The 27,911-nt window shown below is 52.9% G+C and overlaps 2 protein-coding genes, 1 long non-coding RNA gene and 2 other non-coding genes across 10 annotated transcripts in view; 1 reads left to right on the top strand and 4 right to left on the bottom strand.

Annotated features, from left to right (window-relative positions):
• Positions 1-1,682, top strand: part of LRRC75A (leucine rich repeat containing 75A) — an 83,368-nt gene extending 81,686 nt beyond the window's left edge. For both annotated transcript variants that reach the window (XM_049859628.1, XM_049859627.1), the window contains one exon: positions 50-1,682. In XM_049859628.1, the coding sequence (XP_049715585.1) occupies positions 50-587 (538 nt within the window). In that variant the 3' untranslated portion in view covers positions 588-1,682. The remainder of the gene's footprint in view (positions 1-49) is intronic.
• Positions 1,683-1,815: 133 nt separating this feature from the next.
• On the bottom strand, positions 1,816-4,870 carry LOC126062271 (uncharacterized). Its single transcript, XR_007514005.1, has 5 exons — positions 4,520-4,870; positions 4,243-4,294; positions 2,968-3,018; positions 2,384-2,446; positions 1,816-2,157 (listed from the first exon to the last, which is right to left on the bottom strand). It is a non-coding gene; the product is annotated as an uncharacterized LOC126062271 (long non-coding RNA).
• On the bottom strand, positions 2,227-2,299 carry LOC126063359 (small nucleolar RNA SNORD65). Its single transcript, XR_007514299.1, has one exon. It is a non-coding gene; the product is annotated as a small nucleolar RNA SNORD65 (small nucleolar RNA).
• LOC126063349 (small nucleolar RNA SNORD49) lies at positions 4,376-4,446 on the bottom strand. Its single transcript, XR_007514289.1, has one exon. It is a non-coding gene; the product is annotated as a small nucleolar RNA SNORD49 (small nucleolar RNA).
• Positions 4,871-6,333: 1,463 nt separating the features above from the next.
• Positions 6,334-26,610, bottom strand: TRPV2 (transient receptor potential cation channel subfamily V member 2). 5 transcript variants are annotated; one of them, XR_007514119.1, is made up of 16 exons: positions 26,330-26,610; positions 24,608-24,844; positions 22,778-22,914; positions 17,773-18,066; positions 16,832-17,130; positions 15,307-15,480; positions 14,710-14,865; positions 13,658-13,756; positions 12,758-12,828; positions 12,100-12,265; positions 10,852-10,918; positions 10,445-10,755; positions 9,401-9,528; positions 9,102-9,181; positions 7,753-7,897; positions 7,169-7,256 (listed from the first exon to the last, which is right to left on the bottom strand). XR_007514119.1 is itself a non-coding variant. In XM_049860452.1 (15 exons), exons 2-15 carry the CDS (start codon positions 24,805-24,807, stop codon positions 7,162-7,164), a joined length of 2,277 nt encoding a protein of 758 aa, XP_049716409.1. In that variant the 5' UTR covers positions 24,808-24,844; positions 26,330-26,610; the 3' UTR covers positions 6,334-7,161. The 5 variants fall into 5 exon arrangements, 3 of the variants coding, with proteins under 3 accessions (XP_049716409.1, XP_049716411.1, XP_049716410.1); XR_007514120.1 differs by having other exon boundaries at positions 7,753-7,837; XM_049860452.1 differs by lacking the exon at positions 7,753-7,897 and having other exon boundaries at positions 6,334-7,256.
• Positions 26,611-27,911: the final 1,301 nt, after the last annotated feature.

The following is a 27,911-nucleotide window of genomic DNA, read 5'->3' as shown; positions in this document are numbered from 1 at the left end:
AAGGAACAGGTAGCCATACTTGGTTGACCATTATTGTTTTCCCCTTCAGCCTCAAGGCTGTCCTGGCTGGGAGCCCTCTGGACAACACAGTGGACCTGTCGGGAATCCCCCTGACCTCCCGTGACCTGGAACGAGTGACCAGCTACCTGCAGCGCTGTGGAGAACAGGTGGACAGTGTGGAGCTGGGCTTCACAGGCCTCACGGACGACATGGTCCTGCAGCTTCTGCCAGTGCTGAGCACGCTGCCCCGCCTCACCACACTGGCGCTCAACGGCAACCGGCTGACCCGGGCACTGCTGCGTGACCTCACTGAGGCCTTGAAGGACCCCAGCAAGTTCCCCAGTGTCACGTGGATAGATCTGGGCAACAATGTAGACATCTTCTCACTGCCTCAGCCCTTCCTGCTTAGCCTGCGCAAGCGCTCCCCAAAGCAAGGCCACCTACCTACCATCCTGGAACTGGGGGAGGGGCCAGGTAGTGGGGAGGAGGCCTGGGATGGGACACAGGAGGACCCTGGAGGAGACCCTCTAGCATCTGCCAAAGACCACAGCAAGAGCAGGGAGCATGTAACTGTAGCTCAGACATGAAAGGGGCTCTCTCATCCAGGAGTCCTTGTGGGATAGGATGGCAGAGGGCCCTATGAAGTCTCTCAGGGGGCCAAGACTACAACCCTAAGCTGGTCTGGGCAGCCCCTCCCACTAGATGCCAGACCCCAGCAAATGGCAAAGGGGGATTTATTACCACTTTTTGGTTCTCATTCTCCCCCTTTAAAAAATTCCGTATCTTTTGGTCCGAGAAGCATCCCTGGCTCAAGGGACATTGAGGTACCAGTAGTTTCAGGCAGTGTGAACGCTATAAGCTTTTTCCCAGGAAATGTTATTGGGGCCCATGGTTTTCCAAAAATGCATTAAATTTGCTCTTCAGGGAGCAACTCCAGGCCAAGTGTGCCACACCCCAGACGGCTGAAATCTACCCCAACCCAGGCTGGAGGACCAGGGGCCAGAGGAGCCTCATCCAAGTCCAAAAGTGGGCATTCTGCCTACTGCTTCTGAAGCAGTCTTGGCCTCCATTTCTGCCACCCACCACTCAGCTGTAGGACCCTGGCTACTTAGTGCCACCCAGCAGTGCCTGGGGCCTGCTCATAAGTCTGTAACTCACCACCCCCAAAACTGCCAGGGCAGGACTTACTCCTCCTGAGCAGTTCAAACAGTAACCGTTTCTATTATTTTCCACAAAATTTCTGGGAATCCCTGGAGGTAACCCTTTGAGCATTCATACAATATTAAGGCTCTCCAAACCTGTACTCTAAGATGGGGCCTCCATAAGATAGATGGGGAGGGAGGAAGGAGGTAAACTGAAGCATCCCCCAAAAAAAGGATTTCACCCTACACCTTCCCCTTGCCCAAATCTTTTAGCAGAGGCCCGGACAAGAAGTCCTTTCCACAAACAAGCACTGGCCGTAAGTACAGATGAGAAGTTCAAGTCCAGGGAGAACCAGTCTTTTATGGATAAACAGCAGGGTGCTGGTGAAGCAGAGGCTGAGCCCAGACAGCAAGACTTACCTGCAGCCTCATGCCAGGTAGGCAAAATTTCAACAGACTCCAGGACCTTGCCTGCCACTGCTGAAGGGGAACAGTATAAAGGCGACTCCTGACTGAGCTATGCCAAGATAGCCCAGAAGGCGTAGGGACTGGAATCAAGTGACTCCCCCAAAATCACTGAAAGGGGAACATCTTGAGTGCTAATAATACCTGGATTGCTATAATACCCAGCAGTAATAACCCTTTCTTCACAAATACACATTTTTAAGAACCAAGACCAAAGACAATCCTTTATTACAACCCTTACTTTATAATTGCCTGGGGACACTTTAGGGCAGATTGTGATTTATAGCTTTTAGCTTTAAGAACTCAGGCCTGCCAAAGTTACATATTAAAATGTAAAGATCTTCCGGGGCAGCTTGGCTCATAAATGCGCCTGTCCTAGGAAAAAAGTTGCCAGATACATTTCTCAGCTGATACTCAACCAGTTGAGCGTGTTTCCAACAAGTTGTCAGATCAAATGCAGAGGCTTTTTGAGTCCAAGTTCGTGGTGGCCCCAGGTTCCTGGACTGTAATTTTGCCCCTGCTGCAGCTGGTCATCCTCTGGGAACACAGCCTGCAAAGAAACTAGGTATCAGTCTCACTTTCCGCTTCAACCAGCTTTCAATCACAGCATGTAAGGTATCTTCAGAAAACCACAGGTTCACCACTACACACTCTGCCGGTAATTCCAGCTATTTTGGGTTATCTCATCATGTGATATCCTTTTCCGCACATCAGTTTTAACACTTGCTTTTCATTTATTCCACCGTGGTGGTTGGTTGTCTAGGATCAAGGCTTACCTCCCAGGTTGCTCTAAAACTCTCGCACTTCAGGTCCCATTCTCTAGCACTCAGTTGTCAACCCTGGGGAAGTGGAAAGACACACACCTCAGACACACCAAGGGCAGAGCAGGGGGCATTTCTGATGACGGTAGCCTCAGGTACAAATGAAAAGTCTGGGCTAACAAGAGTGCTCAAAAAGCACTTAGTAGAGCTGTTTTTCTGTGAATTAATCACCCAAGTCAACAAATCCTAATTCACTTCCTTGGGGTCTGTGACCTCCACTTGGCCACCTTGTTTTAAGCCTCAGAAGTCTAAGGTTATCATGGACGAAAGAAACTACATCTAGCAGACAGGTCATTTGCTCAAGATCATGCAGCAGAGGGATAAAACAGGAACCTCTCCTGCCTGTGCTCTGCACAGTGGCTTCACCGCCACCACAGATCCATGTCAGGATGGCTCAGGGGTACTCTAAGGGTCAAGGCCTACACAGATTTGTGAAACTGCCAGTATCTGACCTATCAGAGCAGCACTTTCACGTGAATTAACTATTTAACAAGCTAGGTACATACAACCACTAACCTACCTCCTAGACAAACACTTACCTCACAGTAGGCCAATGCTCCTAACTCCGACACTCAGGTCAAATTTTTAACCTAGGTGAGTAAAAAGATTAAAAGTCACAGTTCAGGTAAGCTTACTCCCGGCACCAACAACTGATGAGGATTTGTAACTGCAGCCAGGCAGGAAGTTATCACTTCAGGCTGTACTTTCTATTACCAATTTCAGAGCAGTCAAGCACTTCACCTCTCCCTAATACTGCCGTTCTCCTTAATGATGTTGACACCTGGACATCACTTGAAAATAAGCTAAATGTGCATTAAAAGCAGGGACCAAACATGTCTTAATATGAGCATTTCTGCACAAAACTACAGCTTAAGAGCAATTCCAGGTGAGGACTGTGGCTGCAGCAGAGGATTAGCGTTTTTATTTGAGGGTTCACACGATGTAAAAACTCGCTCGGTATTAAATGTGTAAAAATTACATCCAAGATGTCAGCTGACATATTTCAGGTAACAAAAATTATGAACCTGGTTGTCATATTAAACTCAGAAGCCCTGGTGGCCTTGTAGTATTATAGGGTAAAAACATCAAAATTTAGTAAAGTGAAAAGAAAGCTTTAATCAGCATATATTCAAAAAGGCAAAAGTGGGAAGCTGACAACCATGCTGCCAGAGCCATGTCTGCCCATCTAAGGAACATAACAGAACAGGCAAGGATGGGAAAATGGACAGGCATGCTGGCACAGCCATGTCTGCCTGAGTCCAAGGAACAGTACAGAATCATCAGTATAAACATTACAAAGGGGCAAAACCACTGAAGGCTTCACCTTTTCAGACTGGCCAGAAACTATGATCCTACATTTTGAATGGTCTTAACAATCATTGGTATAGGTTTCAGTCAGGAGGGTCTTCACTGGTCAAATGAATTTTCTGTTCACTAAACGCTAACGGAAAGATAGGAGTGAAAAGTCCTTTGCGTTGTTTTGATTGGCTTACGTTTAAGGTTCCCTAAAAGATATTTTCCAAGATCATTCTAGCTATCGTCTTTATCTCAGTGCCCAGTTTTTGTCTTTGGGAGCCCAACTCCAGCTGGGCCATTCTCTAGGCTCAAGGACAGGAAATGATTCCAATATCGTTTTCTAAATCAGCAGGCAAGCGCTGGGCTGTGGCTGCCACCCAGCAGATGGAACCCACATGGCAGTCGGATCCCACAAACATTACAGTTCTGGAAACCCCAATGGGCAGTTCTGCCCTACAGGGTAGCTGTGAGTCGGGATCAACGTAAGGTAACGGGTGGGGAGGCAGAGTAGGGCTCACCTCACGGAGGGACGCTGCTCCTGTGCTCGACGCTCCGCGGTGCCACTGCAACCTTGAACAGATAAACAAGGCATAGGTGTGGGGCACACACTGGCAGCTACGTTCACTGAGCTGCCCCGCCTTGGACGACTGCAGTCAGACAAACGCAGATATCGTCAGTTATCGCTTCTGACGGCACTTCCTATTACCAATCTCATCAGGACAGTCGCACAATCCGCCCTGCGTTCCCACGACAACCCTCGCCCGCTGTGGCGCCCCAACAGGGGCGGGAACCCACCTTGCCCAGCTCCCGCGGCTTAGCGCGGTCTCCACGGCGGCCTCGGGGCTGGGCGGCCCCGGGGATCGGCGGCCTCGGGGCTGGGCGGCCCGGCTTCCCCGGCCTCAGGCTGCGGCGGCCCCGGCCCTGCCAGACACGCCGCCCGTCAGCCTCGGCCCACGCGGGCGACCGGCCACGGCGCGACTCGGTGCACAGGGCCGCGCGCCGCGCCGAGGCCCCCGAGAGAACGGGGGTCCCTCCTGCAGGTAAGCGTCCCGAAGACACCATCCCGGGAGCTAGAGAACCCTCGCTCCTTGTCGCCCTGGCTGCCAGCTGCCAGCTCCAGGCTGCACCTGCACACGCCTCCATGGCGACAGCGGAAAGGCCACGCCCGCCGTGACTAAGGCTCTTAAGCGGTCGGAATGTTCCACTTCGCACAGAACTGAGGGTGACGGAGGCAAAGGCTCCCGGGAGCTTCCGCTCCGGCTAACGCCCCGGAACCCCCCGCCTAGGCGGCCTGTGGTCTCGTCCACGGCGCCGGGAATTCTGGGTCAGCTTCAGCGGGCTGGGTGCAGGGCGCCTGCGCACGTGGTCGAGCGCGGGGCTTTCTGGGCGCGCAGGGCTTTCGTGGGAAGTTCCGGCTTCTGCTACCACCTGTCTGTGTGGCCTCGAGCAAAGTACTTATCCTTTTTGCGCCTCAGTTTGCTCGTCTGGAAAATGCAGATATCGGCACCATAAACCAAAAACCAGTGCCGGCACCACAGAAGGTTCTTAATGAGGATCACTTGAAAGTGCAGAGCTTGGCACGCAATAAACAGTTAGGAAGGACTCCCAACGACCAACACTCATAACAAGCGTTCGCAGTTCGCTCACCCCCACAACTGCTTGGAACTATCCACGAACCTCTCAACGCTCTGCGCACTGACAACCTTCAACGCCGTTCTTTAGAAAGAGCTAGAGGACACCCAGTGCGGCCCCGGGTTTATCTGCATCCACTGTCCCTGTCTCCTCTCCCGCCTCCTCAGAGAGACCCATCCACCCAGCTCGCCTGCATTGGAAACTGTGCTGTGCTTTCCTTTCACCATATAAACGTGCTCGGGTGTCTCTTACTTAAAAAATATTAACTACATGTGTTCATATTTTATACACACGTTACGCCAAGAGAGAGCAATTAATTTTGAATGAAAAAACAGCAGCTTTTGAGCTGGCTTCCAGAATCAGTGTAGGATTTTAATGGAGGGAAGGGGGGCTGTCTTAGTTATCTATCTAACTGTCTTAGTTACGTAACTATAACTTTTTCTATAACAGAAGGACCACAAATGGGTGGCTTTAACAGAAATTTATTTTCCCACAGATTAGGGTGCTGGCCCTAGAGGAAGGCTTTCTCTGTGGGCTCTGGAGGAAGGTCCTTGTCTCTTTTGAGGTTCTGCTCCTGGCCAGTTTAATGTGGCTTGGCATCTCCACCCCTCCCCTCCAGCATGCTTTTTTAATTTCTTTTATATCTCGAAAGAGATTGACTCAAAACACACCCTATACTAATTCTGTTTAATTAACATAACAAAGACAACCCATTCCCAATCCCAAATGGGATTATAACCACAGATACAGGGATTAGGATTTACGATACATATTTTTGAGGGAAGGATCCCTGGTGGCACACTGATTAAGCAATTGGCTGCTAACCAAAAATACAGCTATTTGAACCCACCAGCAGCTCTGAGGGAGAAAGGTGTGGCGATCTGCTTCCTTAAAAGATTACAGCCTCAGAAACTATAACGAATTAATTCTACTCTGTCCTGTAGGGTCATTATGAGTCAGAATCAACTCAACTGCAATGGGTTTGGTCTGGTTTATTTGGAGGCACAATTCAATCCATAACAGAGGCTTTCAGACAGAGCAAAGTAGGGGGTCAAACAAACGCCCATCAACCCTCATGAGAACCATTTGGCAAAAATACTTAAAGGAGGGCTTGAGGGGCCAAAGGATGGGGGGAAATGTGTCTGAAAATGCTACATAAAACCATGAAGGGCTGGGGCTGCTGGCCAGGGCATTCTTTGGGTATGGAAGAGCCTCTCAGACCTTCAGAGCACAGGGGAACATGTTTCTCTTGTATCTTAAAAGATCCCTCTGGTTGCCCTGCAAAGAATGGCTCACAGGGGTGGAAACTGAGCAGGAACCCAGGTGAGAAGAGAAAGTGATAATCCAGGCCTGAACTCAGCAGAGAGGCACAAAGGAGACTGGAGGTTTAAGAGGCATGTTGGAGACGGCTTTAAGGGGTGCCTGGTAGCTGTAGCTGTGGGAGAGGGAGAGGGAGGGGATGTGACTGTACTCTCCATGTTCACCCCATGTGTCTGCCACGGTGGGTGCAGCACCTTGGCCAGCTGCCTGCACCCAGGAAGAGAACAGCTCGGGGGCTGGGGGTGGCAGGTAGGGTCTCCTGGGAGGTGAGGTAGGAACAGCCCAGCCCCAGACACAACCATGTGCACAATGAGACACACAAATATCACCAGTCAGGGGCTCAGCAACTTTGCTGAAATAATGTTTCCAGAAGAGTCAGTCATGAAAAAATGTATTTCCCACCAAAATGGACAGGGGCACCAGAGCCAGCAAGTGTGGCTGAGGAGACCCCTGCGCTGTCCTGCTGTCCTTCTGTGTCTGGACCATCAGTGCGGCCCCAGTGGCTGGAGAAGCAGATGGTCTTCCTCTGAGGCACGGCCCTCCTCATGTTGGGAGGCCAGAGTAGGGGTCTTCGTGGTGCCTGTAAATGAGATGAGAAGCTTGGCCCCTGGGTTGTGTCCCCAGGGGGCCTGCTCTGGAGACACAGAAGGGGCCACAGCCACAAGAGCACACCAGAGGCTAGGTACAGCCAGTGACCCTGAAGTCCCCAGCAGTCTTCCTGCCTCCCTCCTTCCACAGCCCCTGCCCTGTTTATGCCAGATATGGTACTGGGCACAGTGAGGCCAACAGGGCCTCCTCCAGGAGCCAGAAGCCGGCAGATGTGATGGTTGTGTGTCAGAGACCACAATACCAGAGACGTACTGAAGAGCAGGAGAGAGATCAGGGTTAGGTGCTCGGGGAGCTCAGAGAAGAGAGATGTGTCCCATAGCAGAGGTAGCCAATGCAGACACCCAGAGGGGTGGGAAGGGCGCTTCTTGCAGAGGCAGGAGCCAAGGAAAACAAAAAACAAGGAACACTGTGGACAGGCTGTCGCATGAATGGATCAGTGGGGGATGATCACAGCTTCAGGTCTTTACCTCCACACTGAGGCGTGAAGCCTCCAGGCAGCCGGAGGCATTGTGGTTCCTGGTCTGTGTGTAGTTTTTGTCTACATTGGAGGAACTGGAGGAGGAAGCAGGAAGACTTGTCTGAAGGTCTGGGTGCATGCAGACTGGGAAGACCCTAAGTGGTGCAGGAGCAGAATTGAGGGTCAGGTGGAGGGGTGAGGGGCTGCTGAGAAGTGAGCAGGTACTCAGCACCAGATGGGAGACAAGACGGGAGGGAGAGGTGAGGGGGGCAGCACATGGAGAAGCTCAGAGCCTCCAGCCTGTGTGAGGAGGGGGTGGGGTGACATGTATGTACCTGATAGGGCCCCCAGGGCTGTTCTGTTTGGGAGTGTTGAGTTGGAGGTCCCCCAGAGGCAGTGTGTGTGGGACTAGGGTGTGGAATGCCTGAGGCAAGATGAGCGCTGCAAATGTGACTTTAGGAGTCTTGACATTGAAGTGTCAGGACAGCAGAACTTGGAGGGAGGGAGACACAGAGAGGGCTCCTTAAGTAGGACACCTATCAGGACAGGTATGTGAAGGTCTCATGCAGAGAGGGACCAGGGTCAGGGGCCCAGGGCCTGGGAAACGAACAGGCTTTGGAGCAGAAGCCAGCAGAGGAGCCTTCCTAGAGCAGGGCTTGGGTGCCTCAGGAGGCCTCTGTAAGGGGCTGGGGCCGGGGGGGGGGGGGGGGTCGGGACAGGTTAGGGCCAAATTCAAAAGTAGTAATCTAGTAAAGTTTGTCAGAAAAGAGAAGGAGAGAAAAAGGAGAGGAGGAGAGCCAACTGGAGACTTGAGGTGGCAGCTATTGAAGGTTCCAGAAAGGAAGGGCATGCCATCCATTGAGAGAGCTAATCCTTGAGTGGGCCTCTGAGAGGTGGGAAGGAGCCAGCCTTGGTGGAGGGAGCAAGGTGGGGACAGGCATGGTCACTGGAACAGAAGGGTGAAGGTGATATGGGAGGGAAAGGAGAAGGTGGGTCAGCCACGCTGCAGGCCGGGCATTAGGCACCAGCTGCGTCAGGAGGAACCACTCCTAACATGTTCCCCACCAAGGTGCCCAGGCTCAACCCAGGCCTTGGTGGGGCACACAGTAACCAGACTGAATGGGCAAAGGAGTGCGGGTGATTGAAAAGAGGGGGAGGCTGCGATGGGGGCAGGGTGAGGGCTGGGCTGGAGGAAGGACTAACAGATAGGCTGGTGGGGAGGTGGGGTGGGAAGGAAGGGAGAAAGCACCCTCTTAAGCATAAAGTGGAGCTGCAAGGTGGCTGGGGTGGAGGTCTGGGGGAAGGGGAAGGGGAGGTTGCCCCCCCAGGGCAGGCGCTTTGGCCACCATAGCCACTCACCAGGGACTGGGGCCCCCGCTGGCTCCTCAAGCACAGTGGGCAGCGTCTGCTCCCACGCCGCCCAGTTCACCTCCTCCACCCTGAGTGTGCACACAGCAGCTCTGAGGCTCCAGAAGCCCAAGGGTCAGCACTGCTTGTCCTGGGAGAGGGGCCCGGGCCCCTACATGGGCAGACTCGCAGAGCCCCTGGCGGGCATAGGGAGTCGGGACAGCAAGGAGGCTGGGGATCCTCTGTCCTTCTCTGCAGGGTACTGGGCCGCCCCCATCCCACCTGGAGTCTGCCCTACCCACTTCACTCACCTGAAGCACCAGCGCTCATCAGGGCTACCATCTGGCCTGGTGCCCACTGTCAGCATCACCCCCACCCTCTGCTTCTTCGGCCGGCACCACCAGTAACCACCCTCCATCTCTAGGACAGAGATGGCTTTCTGGGGACAAAGGACGCATCAGATAGAGAGGCTCAGGCCCTGCCTGGAGGAAGGGGACGCACAGGGCCAGGGGGACAGGAAGGTGCACCACAGCACTTCACAGTATAACCTGAGTCTGATAAGCATGCGGGTTTGAACCCCAGCTCCAACATTTGATTGGGCGCTGGGCACTAGCACTCTCTGATCTGCAGAAGGTGGCGGCTGGGTAGTCAGATCATTTGCTATTGCTGTAACATTGTTCAGGCTTCCAGAGTCCCTTAACATCCTGGACAGCTCTTCATTTGCCTGCCTGCACATGTGCCCGTGCACTCACCCAGCCAGTGAGGAGGCTCAGAGGAGGTAAGACGCTTGCCAAAGCGGCAACAATTCACCGGTGGCAGAGCCAGCACCCAGGCAAGGCCTTTGCTGCACCAGCTGGCCCAGACCCACCCTGACCCTTCTGCAATCAGGAAGGAGCCATTGCTTCCATGGTAGTGGGTGTCTTATCAGCCTCTTTACTGACAGAGGACTCTATCCCCCTCCCAACTCTCCCAGGCTGAACCAGCCTGAGAGTTCACGCCCCCACCAAACGATTCCATCTTACATACGGATAAACACAGAATATAAACTCCACAAGGGCAGGAACTGTATGTTGATCTCTGCTGTCTCTTCAGTACCTAGCACTGTGCCTAGACCTACCAGTAGTAGGACTCAGCCAATACTTGGTTATAATGATACTGATAATAACAGTTGACATACTGATCACGTACTACGTGCTTGGCACCGTCCAAAGCATTTTACATCTACAAACAAATTGGAGCCTCACAAAACCCCTGTAACGGAATGACTGCAAGAGGAGATCTAGGACCCCGCACACACTCGGGGTGTGGCTCAGCTGGGTCCTTGGGGTGGGGGACAGGTGGCCCCCTGGTCGCACCTGCAGCTTCCAGATGCTCCAGCTGTCGGTGGCAACGCTGTTGACGGTCTCACTCATGAGGGCAATGAGCATGTTGAGCAGCAGGATGTAGGTCAGCAGCACGTACGCCAGCAGCAGCAGCAGCACCACCCCACGGAAGCGCAGCTGCTCCTGGAAGGCCAGCTCGCCCATGCCGATGGTGAATTTGAAGAGCTCCAAGGAGGCATCCAGGATGCCCCCATACGGGGCCGCCCCGTCATGTGCCGCCTCCGTGGCATTGAGGCCTGTGTGGGCCTTGGGGCCCTGGGTCTCCCTGCTCAGGCTCACCAGGGCTGCAGGAGGGAGGGAGGGGTGTCCTTAGTCTGGGTAGGAGCTCTGAGGGTGTACAGGGTGGGCGAGGGATAGGTGGGGTCCAAGGGGGGCCTTACCTACAGCGAAGCCAAAAAGGAAGACAAAGTACACCAGAAGAAAGCGGAGCAGGTCCCTCAGGATGACCTGGAACACGTGCCCAGGAGTTGGGGTGGGTGGCTAAGCCACCAGACACAGCCCCGAGCACAGCCACCCATGCACACCCCCACACACGCGTCTGTGCAGACACACAAAGCAAAGGGACCTTTTCAAAACCCACATTAGATCACACTATTCTGCTTAAAAACCTCCAAAAACAAAACCAAACCAGTTGTTGTCAACTCCAACTCATGGTGACCCCATGTGTGTCAGAGTAGAACTGTGCTCCCTAGGGTTTTCGGTGGCTGATTTTTCCAAAGCAGATTGCCAGGTCTTTTTTCTGAGATGCCTGGGTGGACTCAATCTTTCAGTCAGCAGCCAAGTGCTTAGCCATTTGCACCACCCCGGCTCGCCTCCATGGCCAACAAGGCTCCTAGCCCCTGCCTTCCTCCCCAACCCCCTTTCTGCCTCTGCCCTCCCTCACTCTTGTCCAGCCACCCCAGCCTTCTCTGTCCATAACCACACCAGGCCTGTCCTGGCTCAGGGCTTTGGCCCTCTTCCCTCTAACCCTAACCCTTGGCTCTGCAATGGCCCAATCAGTCCTTTAGGTCACAACTTAAATGTCACCTCTTGAGAGAGGCTATCCCAGACTATTATAGCTGAAGTAAGCCTCCCTACCCCACCCCACCCCAGTTATTCTGCATTCTATTATCCTATATATTTCCTTCATAGAATTTAGCAGTCTGGAATTTTCCAATTGTTTTCTTAGTGTTTTTGTTTCCCCACTAGAATGCCAGCTTCAGAGAGTGAAGCCTTGTCTATTTTGTTCACTGCCAGATTCCCAACCCCTAGAATGGTTCTGGCACACAGTAGGTGCTCCCTAAATAAATGAATGAAGACACAAACACCCACATGTCCCAGGGTGCAGACACACCAATGAGCTTATATGCACATCCTCTGCTCCATGGGTGTGCAAGGATGCATGTGTCCCTGTGTGAATGTTTGTACACGCATGGGTAGGCACATGTGCAGCCCTGAGAGCATGTGTGTGCAGGTTCATGTTTATGCTTACACGCAGCAGATGTCTCAGTAGATGGTACCCAGGCAGACGCTCAGGCTCCCCTCTGCCCGAGTTAGCTGTGGGGGAAGGCCCCTGCCTACCTGCCTGACAGGGGGCTGTTGCATCCAGCCAACCTGTACAGCTGCCTTGAGCCACACCTCCCTCTCACCTTCTGGATCATGACGCTGTACATGCCTGTGTGCTGGAAGCCACGTGTATAATACAGCAGGTTCAGCCAGCCCAGCACCAGTGAGGACACAAGCAGGGGGAGGTACCACTCGATGGCCAGGAGACACAGTACCTGGGACAGCACTGTGAGCAGGGCCTGGAACAGGCTGCATGGAGAGGGTCTGGATCAGCTCCCAGGCAGCCCTGCCCTGCGGGCCAGTGCTGACACTGCCTCTCCCACCTGTCTGATGGCTTGAGCGGCTTTCCATGAGCAGAAGGGGCTAGGGTTGGTCTATCTGAGATTAGACCCATCCATCTTGGGCAAGTTGTTTAAGCTCTGTGGGCCTCAGTTCCCTCCCTGTAAAATGGGCATAATGGTAAAAATACCTAACTCACAGGGTTTGTGAGGGTTAAATAAGATAATACATGTAAAGAACTCAGGTTCTATGGGTGCCTAGTAAGTGTCAACAAATGTAAGTATCGTGGCCGTGATCCATAAGGATGGGAGATGGCAGCCCAGACTCCTGGGTCTGGCCCCACTCTGGCCCCAATGCCCCGGTCCCCATGTCCTGGCCTCTAAAGTGGCCTGGTGTTTTCTGCCACACCCTGTTCTTCCAGCCCTTAGAGACAGTGGGTGAGGAGGGTGAGGCCCCACATACTAGAGGATCTCGAAGTAGCTGTCCATGAACGAGAGCCAGATGAACAGCCGGCGCCGCCAGAAGTACCACAGCTGCAGGGGGGTGGGGAGGGACAGAGGGGTGTGAACATGTGCCCCAGTCCCTGGGACAGGGCCCCCCACCCCTGCCACGCTCCCTGCCTGTGGGCTGACGGACTGCTGGCGTGTCTGTGTGGAGGCCCCCAGCCAGGACCCTCTTAGAGGGTGAAACTTTGACTTTTAGAGGTTCATGAATCATTCTGATAAGCTGAGGAAACTCTGGGCCCTCTTTCCAACAAGAGCAGCCACCCACAGACACCTAGACAGTGTTCACTGTGGGTCCAGATCAGAGCCCACCACCAAGCGAGCAGGAGTGCTCTCCTCTCCAGACCCTGGCCTCACGGGGCACACCACTGCAGCCACTGGGTTAGCTCTGCCAGCTCCCAGCGGGTCTCAGTGCCGTGGCGGCTGGCCTGTCTCCTCTCAACTCGCAGTCTTTTCACTGGAAGAGGCCCTGCTGGGGGAGGCGGGCTGAGCCCCTCCTGCCCACAGCCTCCTGTATTCCCTGAGTGGGGAGGGCCCCACCAAGGGACCTGGGGGAAGGGCTTCCAGCCTGAGTTCCAGAAGGACAGCGCCAGCGCTGCCAAGGGACCATAGAAGCCACTGGCTACCTTACAGGCATCCCGGAAAGCACAGCAGGGAGGGAGGCCAGCACCCACACCCCTCAGCCATGAGGAGGCTCGTCTGGGTGCTGCTGGGCGTGGGGTTCAGTTTGCGTGTAAGTGAGGGATTGCGGTGAACTTCCTCTAAGGGCCCTGTAGCAGAATCCTAGCTTGCTTCTTGGCTGGCTGGGTGCCACACGGGGTGGGGGTACGGCGGTAGGGTGGGGAGGAGGAACCCTCACCTGGCCCAAGAGGAGGTACAGCCCCCCGAGCAGGATCAGGACGTGACCCAGGAGCAGCACAGAGTTTCCAGCCGTGGCTTTCAGTGGGGGGAAAGCCTGCTGAAGAGATAGACAGGACCGAGGGCTCAGGGTCCTCTCCCCAGCAGCCTGCCCTCTGGGAGCTGGATCCTAGGGCCACTCCAGGCCTGGGCTACAGAGGGGTCACACGGGGCCAAAGGAGGAGCCTGGGATCCAGGACAGGAAGCCCGGATTCCAGCCTACTGAGCAGCACTTAGTGGAGCGGTTGTGAGCAGGGGCCTAGAGCCAGACTGGCCCACTCTGAATCCCATCTCCACCTCACAAGCTGCGTTAACCTGAATAAGTTACCAAACCTCTTTGTGCCTCCCTTTCCTCAGCTGTAAACGGGGGCTACTAATAGTCCATCATCTCAAAGGATTGTTGGGGGCATTAAATAAGTTATCAGTACCAGTTTCCATCGAGTAGATGTGGACAACCCCCCACGTGGCAGAGTAGAGCTGTGTCCGTAGGGTTTTCAGAGGCTGGTTTTTCAGAAGTAGATCACAAGACCTTTTTTCCAAGGGTGGACTTGAACCTCTAGCCCTTCAGTTAGCAGCTAAGCACTTTAACTGTTTGCACTACCCGTTAATACATGTAAATCGCTTAGAATACTTTCTCATATATGGTGAGCATTCAGTAAGTACTGTACGAACTATTAGGATTGTTACTACCATGATGGGGCTGGCTTCCACGCTGTCGCTTGCTGTCTAAGACCAAAAAACTCACTGCCTTTGAGTCAATTCTGACTCACAGCAACCCTATATAACAGAGTAGAACTGCCCCATAGAGTTTCCAAGGAGCACCTGGTGGATTCGAACTGCTGACCTCTTGGTTAGCAGCCGTAGCACTTAGCCACTATGCCACCAGGGTTTGCCACTGTCTAACAGCCTGGGCAAATCACTCACTCATCCTAAGCCTCAGTGTTATCAGCTGTAGGAAGGACATGGTGACCTCTGCATCATATCTTCCAGGATGTGCCCCTCCCTGAGCCTTACCTTTTCCAGGGCAGGTTGGTGGTAGGCAACAGTGGTGAAGATGATCATGTAGACCAGGTAACACAGGAAGTTGAAGTAGAACTTGGGGGCGAGCAGCTCCCATTTCCTCTGCAGCAGTTTGTTCAGTGGCTCCAAAACGACCATTCGGTGTCGGTGCTGGGTGGGAGCAGGAGAGCCACAGTATGCTCAGCAGGTGTATACAGGGAGTCCACCTCATGGCGGGCTCAATGCAAGGGCAGGGGGGAGGAGCCCCGAGTGATCCCTTCTTGCTTCCCTGCACCCCAGCCCCCCCCCCCCGGCTATGAAGTGACCGAGGGCCACTCCCTCTACTCCACAGCAGGCGCAGCAGGTGCTGGTCACAGGGCGGCCCTCTAGAGTTGCCACAGTGACCCTGGCATGACCCCTGATTGGTTGGAACTGGACTGTGGAGTGAGCGTGAGCCCAGCAGCCGGAGCCAGGCGATACCCACCTGGACATGGAGCCACAGCCCCATGGCACAGAGATAAGGCCAGTGTGGTCCAGCAGGCCCTGATCTGTGAGCCTTGCTGGGAGCTCTGCCAGGCCCATGCCTGGCACCCACAGCCCCCGAGGGCTCACCGGACTTCTGCAGTGAAAGGCGATGATCTCCAGCACCGAGTTCTCCTCCCAGCTGTCCACAGAAGCCAGGTCATACAGCGACACCCGGACAGGCCCGTAGCTCCACTCAGTGAACTTTCGGGAAAGGGGCCGGCACTGGCCCTCGAACTCCCGCTGCAGGATATGTCTGAAAATCTGCAGGACGAGTGCCTGAGCCTACTGGGCCAGGGGCTGGGAGGCACTCAGTACCCTGAAGAGCTACCCACCACATGTGCACCCCAGACACACCTGTCTCTGTATGTATAAGCTCTCACAGGTGCACAGGTGCTCAGCCACAGCACAGACGTTCTGCCACCCAGAGCCTGTCTCCTCCTTCCCACCTCCTGCCCACAGCTATGCCTTTCCTGGGCTCCTCCAATGGCAGAGACATGCCTGGCCCAGAGGTCCTCAAGGCCCCTCGGGGTCAGAGGCTCTCAGGCACGCACGCCTGTGCACGTCTGAGCTCAGAGTCCAGGGCTTTCAGCAGATGTAGAAAGGGGTCCCTAACCCCAACAAGTAGCAGTTTGATTTTGCAAATGAGGATGGGGTGAAAAAGGCCCTGACCTGGGAGTGGCTTGTGCAGGCCACACGGCCACACCTCTGGACAACCAAGCGGAGTTCAAACACCACAGCAGGTGCTTCGGGGATTGGGAAGCAGAAGTAAAATATTAAAACTTTCATGTATGTTTCTTACCTCAATTTAAAAATTTTCTATGTTTGTGATATAATTAGTTCAGTAATACACATGTAATTTATGAGTAAATGCATATATTAGAGGTATATGCCGAAAATTTTCTTCCTAATGACAAACCACTCGCAGTCCAGTCGACTCTGACTTGTGGTGACCCCACGTGTGTCAGAGTAAAGGCTGCACCGCGGGGCTTTTAGTGGCCGGCTTTACGGAAGCAGATCACCAGGTCTTTCTTCCAAGCCCCCCCAAGTGGACTTGAACCTCCAACCTTTGGTTGGCACCACCCAGTGACGCCTTACTAATACCAAAAACCAAACCCATTGCTGTCGAGTCAATTCCTACTCATAGCGACCCTGTAAGACAGAGTAGAGCTGCCCTGCAGAGTTTCCAAAGAGCAGCTGGGGGATTCAAACTGCCCACCTTTTGGTTAGGAGCCAGGCTGCATTCTTACTAATGTTGTTAGGTGCCGTCGAGTCGGTTTTGACACATAGCAACCCTATAGGGCAGAGTAGAACTGCCCCATAGGGTTTCCAAGGGGTGGCTAGTGGATTCTTTTGGTTAGCAGCCGAGCTCTTAACCACTGTGCCATCAGGGCTGCATTCTTACTAACGTTGTTAGGTGCTGTCGAGTTGGTTCTGACTCATAGTGACCCTACCGGACAGAGTAGAACTGCCCCATAGAGTTATCCTTACTAACAGGCTGTTTAACCAAAAAGTGTATAGACCGCTGCCCTGGACCACAACCACCCCCCTTTCTGCAGAAATCTCAGCTGACTCCTGCTGCTTCCCGCAGAGGGAGAGGGGGGTGGCCACTCACCTCGGTCTTGCCCTCCTTGGCCGCCAGCTTCAGGGGTGTGAGGCCCTGCAGGTTAGGGATGTCCTCAAGGTTCACAGAGGGGCAGAGGCGGGCTCCAGCCCACAGGAGTGCATCATACATTCGGATTACCAGCGCGCTGTTCTCGGCCGAGTTGTCAGCAATCATCACCAGGGCGTGCAGCACTGTGTTGCCCAGGGAGTCAGCGGCCTGCAGGCTGGCCGGCTGGTGCTGGTTCTCCAGGAGGTAGGTCACCACATCCCATTGTTTGGTGCACGCAGCCAGAGAGAGGGGCAGCTCACCTGGGGGTGAAGGGTAGCTTGGGTCTCGAGCCTCCCCCTTCCACCTGCCTACTTCTCTCATTCCTCTGAGCAGAGGGCCAAGCCTCCAGGAATCAGGTCACAGCACTACAGAGCAGGAGGAAACACTGGCCCAGGGCTGGAGCTGGGAGCTGGCCCACCCAGGCCCACATGGTAAGGGGAAGATGGTCCCAGGCCTTGCTCCGGCAGCTGCCCCCTCTTCCTAGGAGCACTGGGAGATGCAGCCCTGTCCTGCTCTGACCAAGGCACAGTGGACCAGTGTCTGGCCAATCAGGGATCCAACATCCCCTCTTTCTCTTTTCTTTGCCAGAGCCTAGGCACGCTGCTCCCTGGCATGGATACCTCTTTACTCAGGCAGTCAGGCCTTGTCTGGTCAATCTAGCCATGTGCCGATCCTAGCCTCCCACTCCGCACCCCGGGTTGGTGCTGAGCCTCTTGGCCAGATAAGGATAAAACAGCTGTTAAGACAAATCGCTTTTGCAGGCAGCCAGGTGGGTAAAAGCACGGGTTTCAGTGTCAGGCAGACCTGGGTTTAAGTGCCAGCTCTGCCACACTCTAACTGTGTGACTTAGGGAAGGACCTCAACCCCTCTACACCGCAACTTATCCAATAAGGCTTGCTCACCAAAGTAGAAGCAGGCCCCTTGGCTCCGCTTCTGGAAGAAGTGGCCGCAGGCCCGGGCATGCACGTCTGCCCCATTCTCCACCAGGAGCTTCACGCACGGCAGGCTCCTCTTCTCAATGGCAATGTGCAGGGCACTGTGGCCTCGGTAGTACTCATCCGTGCACTGGGCATTGACCAGGGGCCGGGGATTGCCGGAGTTCCGGTCAATCTGCAGCAACGGCAGGATGCAGGCATTGGTGCCCTCCTGGAGGTTCAGCATGGCCTTCATCAGGCATGTCTTCCCTGTGGAGCCCTCTGTGGGAGAAGGGAGGGGAGCCACTGGGCTGCCTGCCAGTCCATGCAGCAAGCCCCAGGCTCCTTAAGTTCCCCTTGGAAGAATAAAAAAAAGATTGGTAGAAACTACAGGTGGGAGCCTGAGTAGGTATAGCCGTGCTGGAGGGTATTACACTCCAGCCAACAGATATTAAAACACCAACAGGTATTAAAAACGACTGCCCTGGAAATCAGGTTTCTAAGACATAATTCATACTCTGTGCAGAGATGTCTATACAAAGACATCCAGAGCAGTATTTGTAAGTGGCTCTCCCACTTAATGGCTCTGTCTCCTCAGACAATTCACTTGACCTCTCTGTACCTCAGTTTTCCTCACTGTAAAATGGGAATAACCCTTCCAGGGCTATTGTAGGGATCAAATGGAATAATATACACAAAGTGTTTAGCACATAGAGGGCCTGGCACATAAGAAGTTGAGGCTGAAAGCTACCAACTACCTAAATGGCTGTCAACAAAGAATCCAGTTAACTATATTATGGCACATGTAAGCCACTAAACTCATTGCCATAGGGTCAATTCCGGCTCACAGTGGAAAACTCTACAGTTGTTAAAGCGACTGAGTTAAAAGTAAAAAAAAAAAAAAGTTCCTATGGAGACGATTCTGACAGCAACCCCACATGTGCCAGAGGAGAACTGCTCCACAGGGTTTTCAGTGGATGGTTTTTTGGAAGTAGATCACCAGGCGTCTCTTCCAAAGTTCCTCTGGGTGGACTTGAACCTCCAACCTTTTGGTGAGCAGCCGTTTTGACCCCCCAGGGACGAGTTAGAAGTAAATGTACTGAAATGGCAAGTGCTCCAAGATGGATTCAGTGTGGGTGAGGTGGAGGAAGCACACTACAAATCAGTATATATGACAAGACCCCGTTTATGCGATATATGGCTAATATACTCTGAAAAGTCTGGAAAGATGTACCCCAAACCATTAACAGGGGCTCAAGATGACAGGCTGTTTTAACCCTCAGCTTTATGCACTGCCTTACTGTTTGAGTCTTCTGCAGTCCACAAATATTATTTTTCTAATCAGCCCAAACATTAAAGGTATTTAAATTTGGAGCAAAAAATCCTCTGAGGTTGGTGAGGTGTATGGTGTGTGAATTACGTCTCGATAATGCTGTCATTCGCCAATGCCTTCAGAGCAGCTTGGACTTCTTCCTTCAGTACTATCGGTTCCTGACCATCTGCCACCTCTTGAAATGGTTGAATATCAACTAATTCTTTTTGGTATAATGACTCTGTGTATTCCTCCCATCTTCTTTTGATGCTTCCTGTGTTGTTTACTATTTTCCCCATGGAATCCTTCACTATTGCAACTCGAGGCTTGAATTTTTTCTTCAGTTCTTTCAGCTTGAGAAATGCTGAGTGTGTTCTTCCCTCTTGGTTTTCCATCTCCAGCTCTTTGCACATGTTATTATAATACTTTACTTTGTCTTCTCAAAACGCCCTTTGAAATTTTCTGTTCCGTTCTTTTACTTCATCAATTCTTCCTTTTGCTTTAGCTGCTCGACGCTCAAGAGCAAGTTTCAGAGTCTCCTCTGACATCCATCTTGGTCTTTTCTTTCTTTCCTGTCTTTTCAGTGACCTCTTGCTTTCTTCATGGATGATGCCCTTGATGTCATTCCACAACTATAGCCATATATCGCATAAACGGGGTCTTGTCATATATACTGATTTGTAATGTGCTTCCTCCACCTCACCCACACTGATTTGTAATGTGCTTCCTCCACCTCACCCACACTGGTCTTTGGTCACTAGTGTTCAATGCCTCAAATCTATTCTTGAGATGGTCTCTAAATTCAGGTGGGATATACTCAAGGTCATATTTTGGCTCTTGTGGACTTGCTCTGATTTTCTTCAGTTTCAGCTTGAACTTGCATATGAGCAATTGATGGTCTGTTCCACAGTCGGACCCTGGCCTTGTTCTGACTGATGATATTGAGCTTTTCCATCGTCTCTTTCCACAGATATAGTCAATTTGATTTCTGTGTGTTCCATCTGGCGAGGTCCATGTGTATAGTTGCCGTTTATGTTGGTGAAAGAAGGTATTTGCAATGAAGAAGTTGTTGGTCTTGCAAAATGCTATCATTCGATCTCTGGCATTGTTTCTATCACCAAGGCCGTATTTTCCAACTACTGGTCCTTCTTTGTTTCCAGCTTTCTCATTTCAATCACCAGTAATTATCAATGCATCCTGATTGCTTGTTCGGTCAATTTCAGACTGCAGCAGCTGATAAAAGTCTTCTATTTCTTCATGTTTGGCCCTAGTGGTTGGTGCATAAATTTGAATAACAGTCATATTAACTGGTCTTCCTTGTAGCCATATGGATATTATCCTATCACTGACAGCGTCGTACTTCAGGATAGATCTCGAAATGTTCTTTTTGACGATGAATGCAACGCCGTTCCTCTTTGAGTTGTCATTCCCAGCATAGTAGACTATATGATTGTCCAATTCAAAATGGCCAATACCAGTCCAGTTCAGCTCACTAATACCTAGGCTATCGATGCTTATGCTTTCCATTTCATTTTTGACGATTTCCAGTTTTCCGAGATTCATACTTTGTACATTCCAGGTTCTGATTATTAATGGATGTTTGCAGCTGTTTCTTCTCATTTTGAGTCCTGCCACATCAGCAAAGAAAGGTCCCGAAAGCTTTACTCCATCCACGTCATTAAGATTGACTCTACTTTGAGGAGGCAGCTCTTTCCCAATCATCTTTTGAGTGCCTTCCAACCTGGAGGGCTCATCTTCCAGCACTATATCAGACAATATTCTGCTGCTATTCATAAGGTTTTCACTGGCTAATGCTTTTCAGAAGTAGACTGCTGGGTCCTTCTTCCTAGTCTGTCTTAGTCTGGAAGCTCAGCTGAAACCTGTCCTCCATGGTTGACCCTGCTGGTATCTGAATACCAGTGGCATAGCTTCCAGCATCACAGCAACACACAAGCCCCCACATTACAACAAACTGACAGACACGTGGGGGCTCCTTGGAATTGATGGAATATCAATTGAGATGTTTCAACAAACAGATGCAGCACTGGAGATGCTCACTTGTCTATGCCAAGAAATATGGAAGACAGCTTTCTGGCCAACTGACTGGAAGAGATCCATATTTATGCCTATTCCCAAGAAAGGTGATCCAACCAAATATGGAAATTAGGAATAATATCATTAATATCACACGCAAGCAATATTTTGGTGAAGATCATTCAAAAACAGCTGTAGCAGTATATTGACAGGGATTTGCCAGAAATTCAGGCTGGTTTCAGAAGAGAACGTGGAACCAGGGATATCATTGCTGATGTCAGATGGATCCTGGCTGAAAGCAGAGAATACCGGAAGGATGTTTACCTGTGTTTTATTGACTATGCAAAGGCATTTGACTGTGTGGATCATAACAAATTATGGATAACACTGTGAAGAATGGGAATTCCAGAACACTTAATTGTGCTCATGAGGAACCTTTACATAGATCAAGAGGCAGTTGTTCGGACAGAACAAGGGGATACTGATTGGTTTAAAGTCAGGAAAGGTGTGCATCAGGGTTGTATCCTTTCACCATACCTATTTAATCTGTATGCTGAACAAATAATCTGAGAAGCTGGACTATATGAAGAAGAACGGGGCATCAGGATTGGAGGAAGACTCATTAACAACCTGCGTTATGCAGATGACACAACCTCGCTTGCTGAAAGTGAAGAGGACTTGAAGCACTTACTAATGAAGATCAAAGACCACAGCCTTCAGTATGGATTGCACCTGAACATAAAGAAAACAAAAATCCTCACAACTGGACCAATGAGCAACATCATGATAAATGGAGAAAAGATTGAAGTTGTCAAGGATTTCCTTTTACTTGGATCCACAATCAACAGCCATGGAAGCAGCAGTCAAGAAATCAAAAGATCCATTGCATTGGGTAAATCTGTTGCAAATGACCTCTTCAAAGTTTTGAACAGCAAAGATGTCACCCTGAAGACTAAGGTGCACCTGACCCAAGCCATGGTATTTTCAATAGCATCATATGCATGTGAAAGCTGGACAATGAATAAGGAAGACCGAAGAAGACTTGATGCCTTTCACTTGTGGTGTTGGTGAAGAATATTGAATATACTGTGGACTGCCAAAACAACGAACAAAACTGTCTTGGAGGAAGTGCGACCAGGATGCTCCTTAGAGGCAAGGATGGCGAGACCACGTCTTACATACTTTGGACATGTTGTCAGGAGGGATCAGCCCCTGGAGAAGGACATCATGCTTGGCAGAGTACAGGGTCAGAGGAAAAGAGGAAGGCCCTCAACGAGGTGGATTGACACAGCGGCTGCAACAATGAGCTCAAGCTTAACAACGATTGTAAGGATGGCGCAGGACCGGGCAGTGTTTTGTTCTGTTGTGCATAGGGTCGCTATGAGTCGGAACCGACTCGATGGCACCTAACAACAACAACAATGCTGTCATTAATAAAAGAATGCTCTGAGAGTGCCCACAAGTACCCACTTGGCCACTGAAATGGGCTGGGGTTGGTGAGTGGAAGCAGGAGGCCCAGCTGTCCTTGGCTCTGTCTGTAGAGCCTCCAGCAGACATGCCCAGAGCAGCCAGGGGGCGGCAGGCAGCTCACCAGTAGGCCCAGCCCCATCAAAGGACACTACCTCTGGTCCTGCAGGATAGGCCTACCTGTGTATTCCGAGTCGGTCAGGTATTTGCTGGTCCAGCTCAAGTACTCTGGCAACCCAGCCAGCTCCTCCACGGCTCCCCGGGAGACCACATTGAAAAGCCGGTCACGATCAAAGCGGTCTCGGTCTGGCTGGCTGCTGGGAAAGGTGGTTTGTGACTTGTGCTGGAGAAGGGACTCCAACCCTCCAGGCACCATTCCTCCGCCCCGTGATAGGCCCAGGAACCCTGAGGGAGGCTTTTCTGGGGTCTCTGCCCTCCTTAGGCAGACCCAGGAGACCCCACATGCTTGGAGTCCTGGAGGGACTGTCAGGGTACTAACCCAAACCATCCCCAGGACTCCTGTCATCACAGGTCTTTCAGCATCAGGTTGTTCCCAGATGCTGAGATACTCTGTCTCACAAGAAACACAATATCCCACTTCACAAACCAGGGGTCTGATTCAGTAGAGGCAATTTGTAGTGGCTGTTGAGCTTGAGTCTGGGTCCCAACACGGTCACAGACTGAGAGTGGCTGTACGCACCTCCGGCCTCCAAGACGGGTACTGGGAAAAGCCTCTCCTCCTCCCCGAAAGCACTTACTGATTGACTGTGGAGGAGTCTTCACCTCTAGTGCTCGGAGTCAGGAATCCCCACTTATACCAACAAGGAGGTAAAATAACGTGCTGAGAGTCACACAGTGCAGAACTGGGGTTCTGACGGCCCAGACCCTGACTCCTCACCACCAAAGAGATTCCAAGATGGGAAGCAAGGGGTTTCCCCGAAAGTCCTGGAGTAACAGGTGTGCCCAGCACTGACTTATCAGAGTCTCACTGGAGTTTTACTGAGGAGCCCAACTTCTGGGAAATCTCCTCTACAAACCCTGAATGGGGCCTGCACCTCATCCAAATCTAGCAGTGTCTGGGGAGCAGGAGGGCTGTGCAGCACTCCTTCCTGGGCGACGCCACTATTCACAGGATGCACACTTGACCCTGGGGCTCCAGGCACCATGACCAGCAGATGTGAAGGGACAAACAAAGGTGGGGGGAGGGTATTAGATGCTTTGAGGAGCCTCAGGCCCCAGCCCACATCTTCCTGAAATGGGCCAGCCAGGTGGGTGGGTAGTGGTTGTGGCTGTCTGGTGAGTGGGGTGATGGCTGCACCCACATGACTGTACTTAGAGCAAGCCGCTGCCTCCTGAACACTAGAAGGCTGCATGTCTGCCTCACGCTGCATCCAGCTCGCAGATCACGTGGCCACAGCATGACAAAGAAGGCTCTGGGTCTGACTAAAGTCCTGTGGGGAGTCTGTCCAAAGGAAGTGGGCCATTTGGAATAAGGAAATCCAATCCTGCCCTGGAGCCAAAATGGACTACCATCCTCCAGCCCAAAAAGCACAGGGGGCTCTAGCCTGGGAGGCCAAGGCTGGTAGCCATGTCTCAGGCAGGAAGGAGGAAGGGAGGGGCTTCCGTGGTAGACTTGCCTGATAAATGGGGACCTCTTGCCTCATGTGGCAGGCCTTATGTTGGTGGGGATGCCAGGTGCAGCTCCCCGCTGGACTGGACACAGGGCTCCAGGCAGTAGTGGGCTCACATATACAGATTGGTGGAGAGACTACCAGGAAAGTCAGAGAGCAGATTCCCCCCAGCAGGAGCCACTGCTCTCTACCCCGAGTCTGCATTCCCTGGGGGACAGGGTCGGCCATAGAGCAGAACCAAGAAATGCCTGGGAAATTTCCAGATGTCCTTGATTATCTCCCAAGATTGGAATGTGGATCCTGCTACCATTCCCCACAGGGACCCTAACAGGGGAAGGGGCCAGACACAGAAAAAACACCACCCCATTTGTTTCCTCACCGGGCACCTGATCCCTTTCGGTACATGAGGTTCACTTTGATTTGACAGGGAGAGTCGCAGTCCTCCCTCTGGAACTCTGACTCCATGGGGGGAGGCCCATCCCCATGGCCTAGATTTCTTCTGTCCCCCTCAGTACCATCTTCCTGGCCTCCATCTGATGTCTCCAGCCTGAAAACAGGAGGGCTGGAGGGCGAAGTCATCCTAAGGGGAGGAGGCTGCTCCGTCCAGCTCCAACCTCTGTGGAGAGACAGATGTCAGAAGGTTCCCTCTCCCCCCAGGCTAGAATGGGGTTCAAGGCCTGGCTGGGGCCTGCAATAGGAGGTGTTTAGAAGGTCAGTGAAGTAGGTGCGGTGCGGGAGGAAGCTCAAACCAACGGGAGGGGGAAGTGAGCAGGAGGAGGGAAGGCAGAGGGTAAGGAGCCAGCCAGAGGGAGGCCTGTGGCATGAGATGGCCTCACCTTCTGGAACAAGTGGAAAACAGGCACCCAAAAGGGCTGCATTCTTTGATGTTGTCCCACAAAAAGGGCTAGAAGCCATCAGATTCCAATCAAGCACTTGACTTTACTTCTGTGACTTCCTAAAATCCAAGACACTAACACCCCCTGGCTCAGAGGTAACCACCTTCTGCATTAACAGCAGAACCCTTTCTTCAAACAACACCTTGCTCAGAAGCCAATACTCACAACAGATAAAAGTACACTTGCTGGGGTAGGGCCAGTCCCTTGGCCTCTCTCTGCACAAATGGGGAGCTCAGGGGGAAACCCGCTGGAAAATCGTTGATCTAGTGCAACCCCTCGTTGTTCTGCCAGGACAACTAAGGCTCAGAAAGTTAAGTGGCTTCCCCAAGGTCACCCCGCTGTTAGCAGAGCCTGGTCTGAAGCCATGTTGGTCTACCATGATCTTCTCAAAATTCTTCAAGGCCAGCTCTACATTTTCAGTCTGACTCCTCTCTGAAGGCATAAAATGCCACTTCTCTATGCCTCAGGGTCTCCAGGGTCTTGGGAGTGGGGAGGGAGCCCCAAGCTCTCTCTGCCAGGCAGCTCACCCTTGGGCCCTGGACTGGGCTCAGCTGACAGCCCACTTTCACCCTCACAGGAAAACTGGAACCACAGCTCCCATCACGTGGCAAGGGGCAAGCCCTAGCCAGGAGGCGGAAAGCCCCGTGCCACTCCACCCCACCCCTGTGGGCAGAAGCAGAAGAAGAAAAAGAGCCAGAGGTGGCAGGGGAGAGGGCAGAAGGATGGGAAGAAGAGAAGTTGGATGGGGGCAGGGCCTGGTCCACTCACTCTGGCCCAGCCTCAGGCTCTCCCAGACCCTGGGGACCTACCCAGAACATTTTCCCACAGAAGCGGGGGAGGCTGGGACATGTAAGGTCGCCTTGACTCGTAGTTGTAACCCACTATCTTCTTGCCTACAATGGGGTGTCTTCCCCAGCCAAAGACCTTTTAGCCTGGTCATGTCCTCACTCCCTCCCGCCATTCTGCCCCAGCTCTTTAGGGACCTTAGCCGGCCACTCCCAACCGCCAGCAGCAATAGCTGTCCAGTCCCTCCCTACCCCACTTTCAGCCCACCCTGGCAGCGGAGGAAGGGGCCTGGCGGGCCAAGCAGAACGGGCTGGAGCCTCACGTAAACCCTGGCTTGGCGCTGGGAAGCCAGGTGCCCACCCGGTGTCCCTGCCCCATCCTTCACCGTCAGGTTGGGGGCCCTCGGCCCACGGACTTACCCCGCACGGCAGAGGCCAGGGTGTGGTGAGCTGCGCACTGGGATCCTCGCGTCTCCTCGCGCAGCGGGCTGTCGGAGGAAGTGGGGTGGGCGGTGGCGCGCTGACAGCCCAGGAGCCGCAGGAACCTCCCTTGCCTCGCCGGTTGCGAGCTTCTCTGTCTCGCCCACAGTCACCCAGCCTGGCCCAGCCGGCACGGTGGGGAGAGGGCTTCAGCTCTCTCCTGTCAGGCCAAGCTGGCCACCAAGAGGCTGGCCATCTGGACCACGGCCCCACCCTGCTTTGGGGAGACAAGCCCCTCCTCCCCCCCGCCCCCGGTCTAGCTGCTGAGGCCTCAGGGTGGGGGTGCGGCCACCAGAGGCAGCTGTTGGGTGCCGAGGTCTGGCCAGGGGTGACGCCGGCATGAGGTGGGGGATTCCTGCCCCGCTACACTGACATCTACCCACTACACTCCCCTGGGAGTTAACTGCCCCCACCGTATCCCTCCCAGCAGCCAGGTGGCGGTGGCTCAAGGTCGCCCCATCAAGAGGCAGAGAGGGTTGATGTGAGGTGCCCCTGTAGAGGAGAGGCCCAGACCAAGAGATGTCCCCAGTATGCAACGCCCCCACCCACCCAGCAGTTTGGGGGACTTTCCCACCTCAGTGGCCTTCTCCCTCTCCCCAGGGACCTTGACAGTCCCAGAGTTTCCCTAGTTCAAGGCGCTTCCAGAACCAGCCAGCAGGTGGAGGCAGGGAGGTGGGCTTGCACACCTGAAAAAGGCCTTAGGGGTTAAGTGCCACGGCTGCTAACCAAAAGGTCGCAGTTCAAATCCACCAGGCGCTCCTTGGAAACCATATAGGGCAGTTTTACTCTGTCCTATAGGGTTGCTATGAGTCCCAATCGACTTGACAGCAAAGGTTTTTTTTTTTTTTTTTTTTTGCCCTGTCCTGGTTGTTCAGTGGTTAAGCACTCGGCTGCTAACCCAAAGGTTGGCGGTTAAATACGCCAGCTGCTCCGCAGGAGAAAGATGTGGCAGTCTGTTTCCCTAAAGATTACAACCTTGGAAACTCTATGGGGCAGTTCTGCTCTGCTGTATAGGGTGGTTATGAGTTGAAATCAACCGCATGACAACAGGTTTGGTTTGGTTTTGGCCCTGCCCTGATCTGGGATCAACATTCAGGCTTGGGGACACAGCCACCGTCCAAGCAACCCTGTGACTCCCCCCCCCTTACTCCATGAGTCAATCTACCAGCAGTGTCCCACCCAAAGTGTTTCTCTTTCTGAATCGTGTCCACTACCCACCTGATCCAAGCCACTATCTTTTCCCTACCCTCTCTGCCCTACCCTCAGCCTCATAATTCATTCTCCTCGTGGCAGCTGGAGTGATCTTTTCAAAATGAAAACCAGAGCGCTTCACTGCCCAGCTTAAAACCCTCCAATGGCTTCCCATGGCCCTTAGAATAAAATGCAAACTTCACACCTCAGCCCGGTGCGTCTCCCAACTTCCATCTTCATCTCACATGGCAACTTCTGTCTTGCACTTCACATTCTAGACCTGTGCTGTCCAATATGGCAACTCACCAGCCACAGAGGCTATGTAAATTTA

Source organism: Elephas maximus, chromosome 19 (genome assembly GCF_024166365.1).
Source record: "Elephas maximus indicus isolate mEleMax1 chromosome 19, mEleMax1 primary haplotype, whole genome shotgun sequence".
Classification (NCBI taxonomy): Eukaryota; Metazoa; Chordata; class Mammalia; order Proboscidea; family Elephantidae; genus Elephas; species Elephas maximus.
Note: the sequence above shows the minus strand (reverse complement) of the source record. Positions and strands in the feature narration are given on the sequence as shown.

Bases quoted from the DNA above. Each gene is read 5' to 3' on its own strand.
- TRPV2 (XM_049860452.1), bottom strand. From the start codon at position 24,807: ATGACTTCGCCCTCCAGCCCTCCTGTTTTCAGGCTGGAGACATCAGAT. The intron at 18,067-22,777 runs GTAGGCCTATCC...CTTCTCCCACAG, and splicing joins GACCGACTCGGAATACACAG to AGGGCTCCACAGGGAAGACA. The intron at 13,757-14,709 runs GTAAGGCTCAGG...CTATCTCTTCAG, and splicing joins ACCAACCTGCCCTGGAAAAG to CAGGCTTTCCCCCCACTGAA.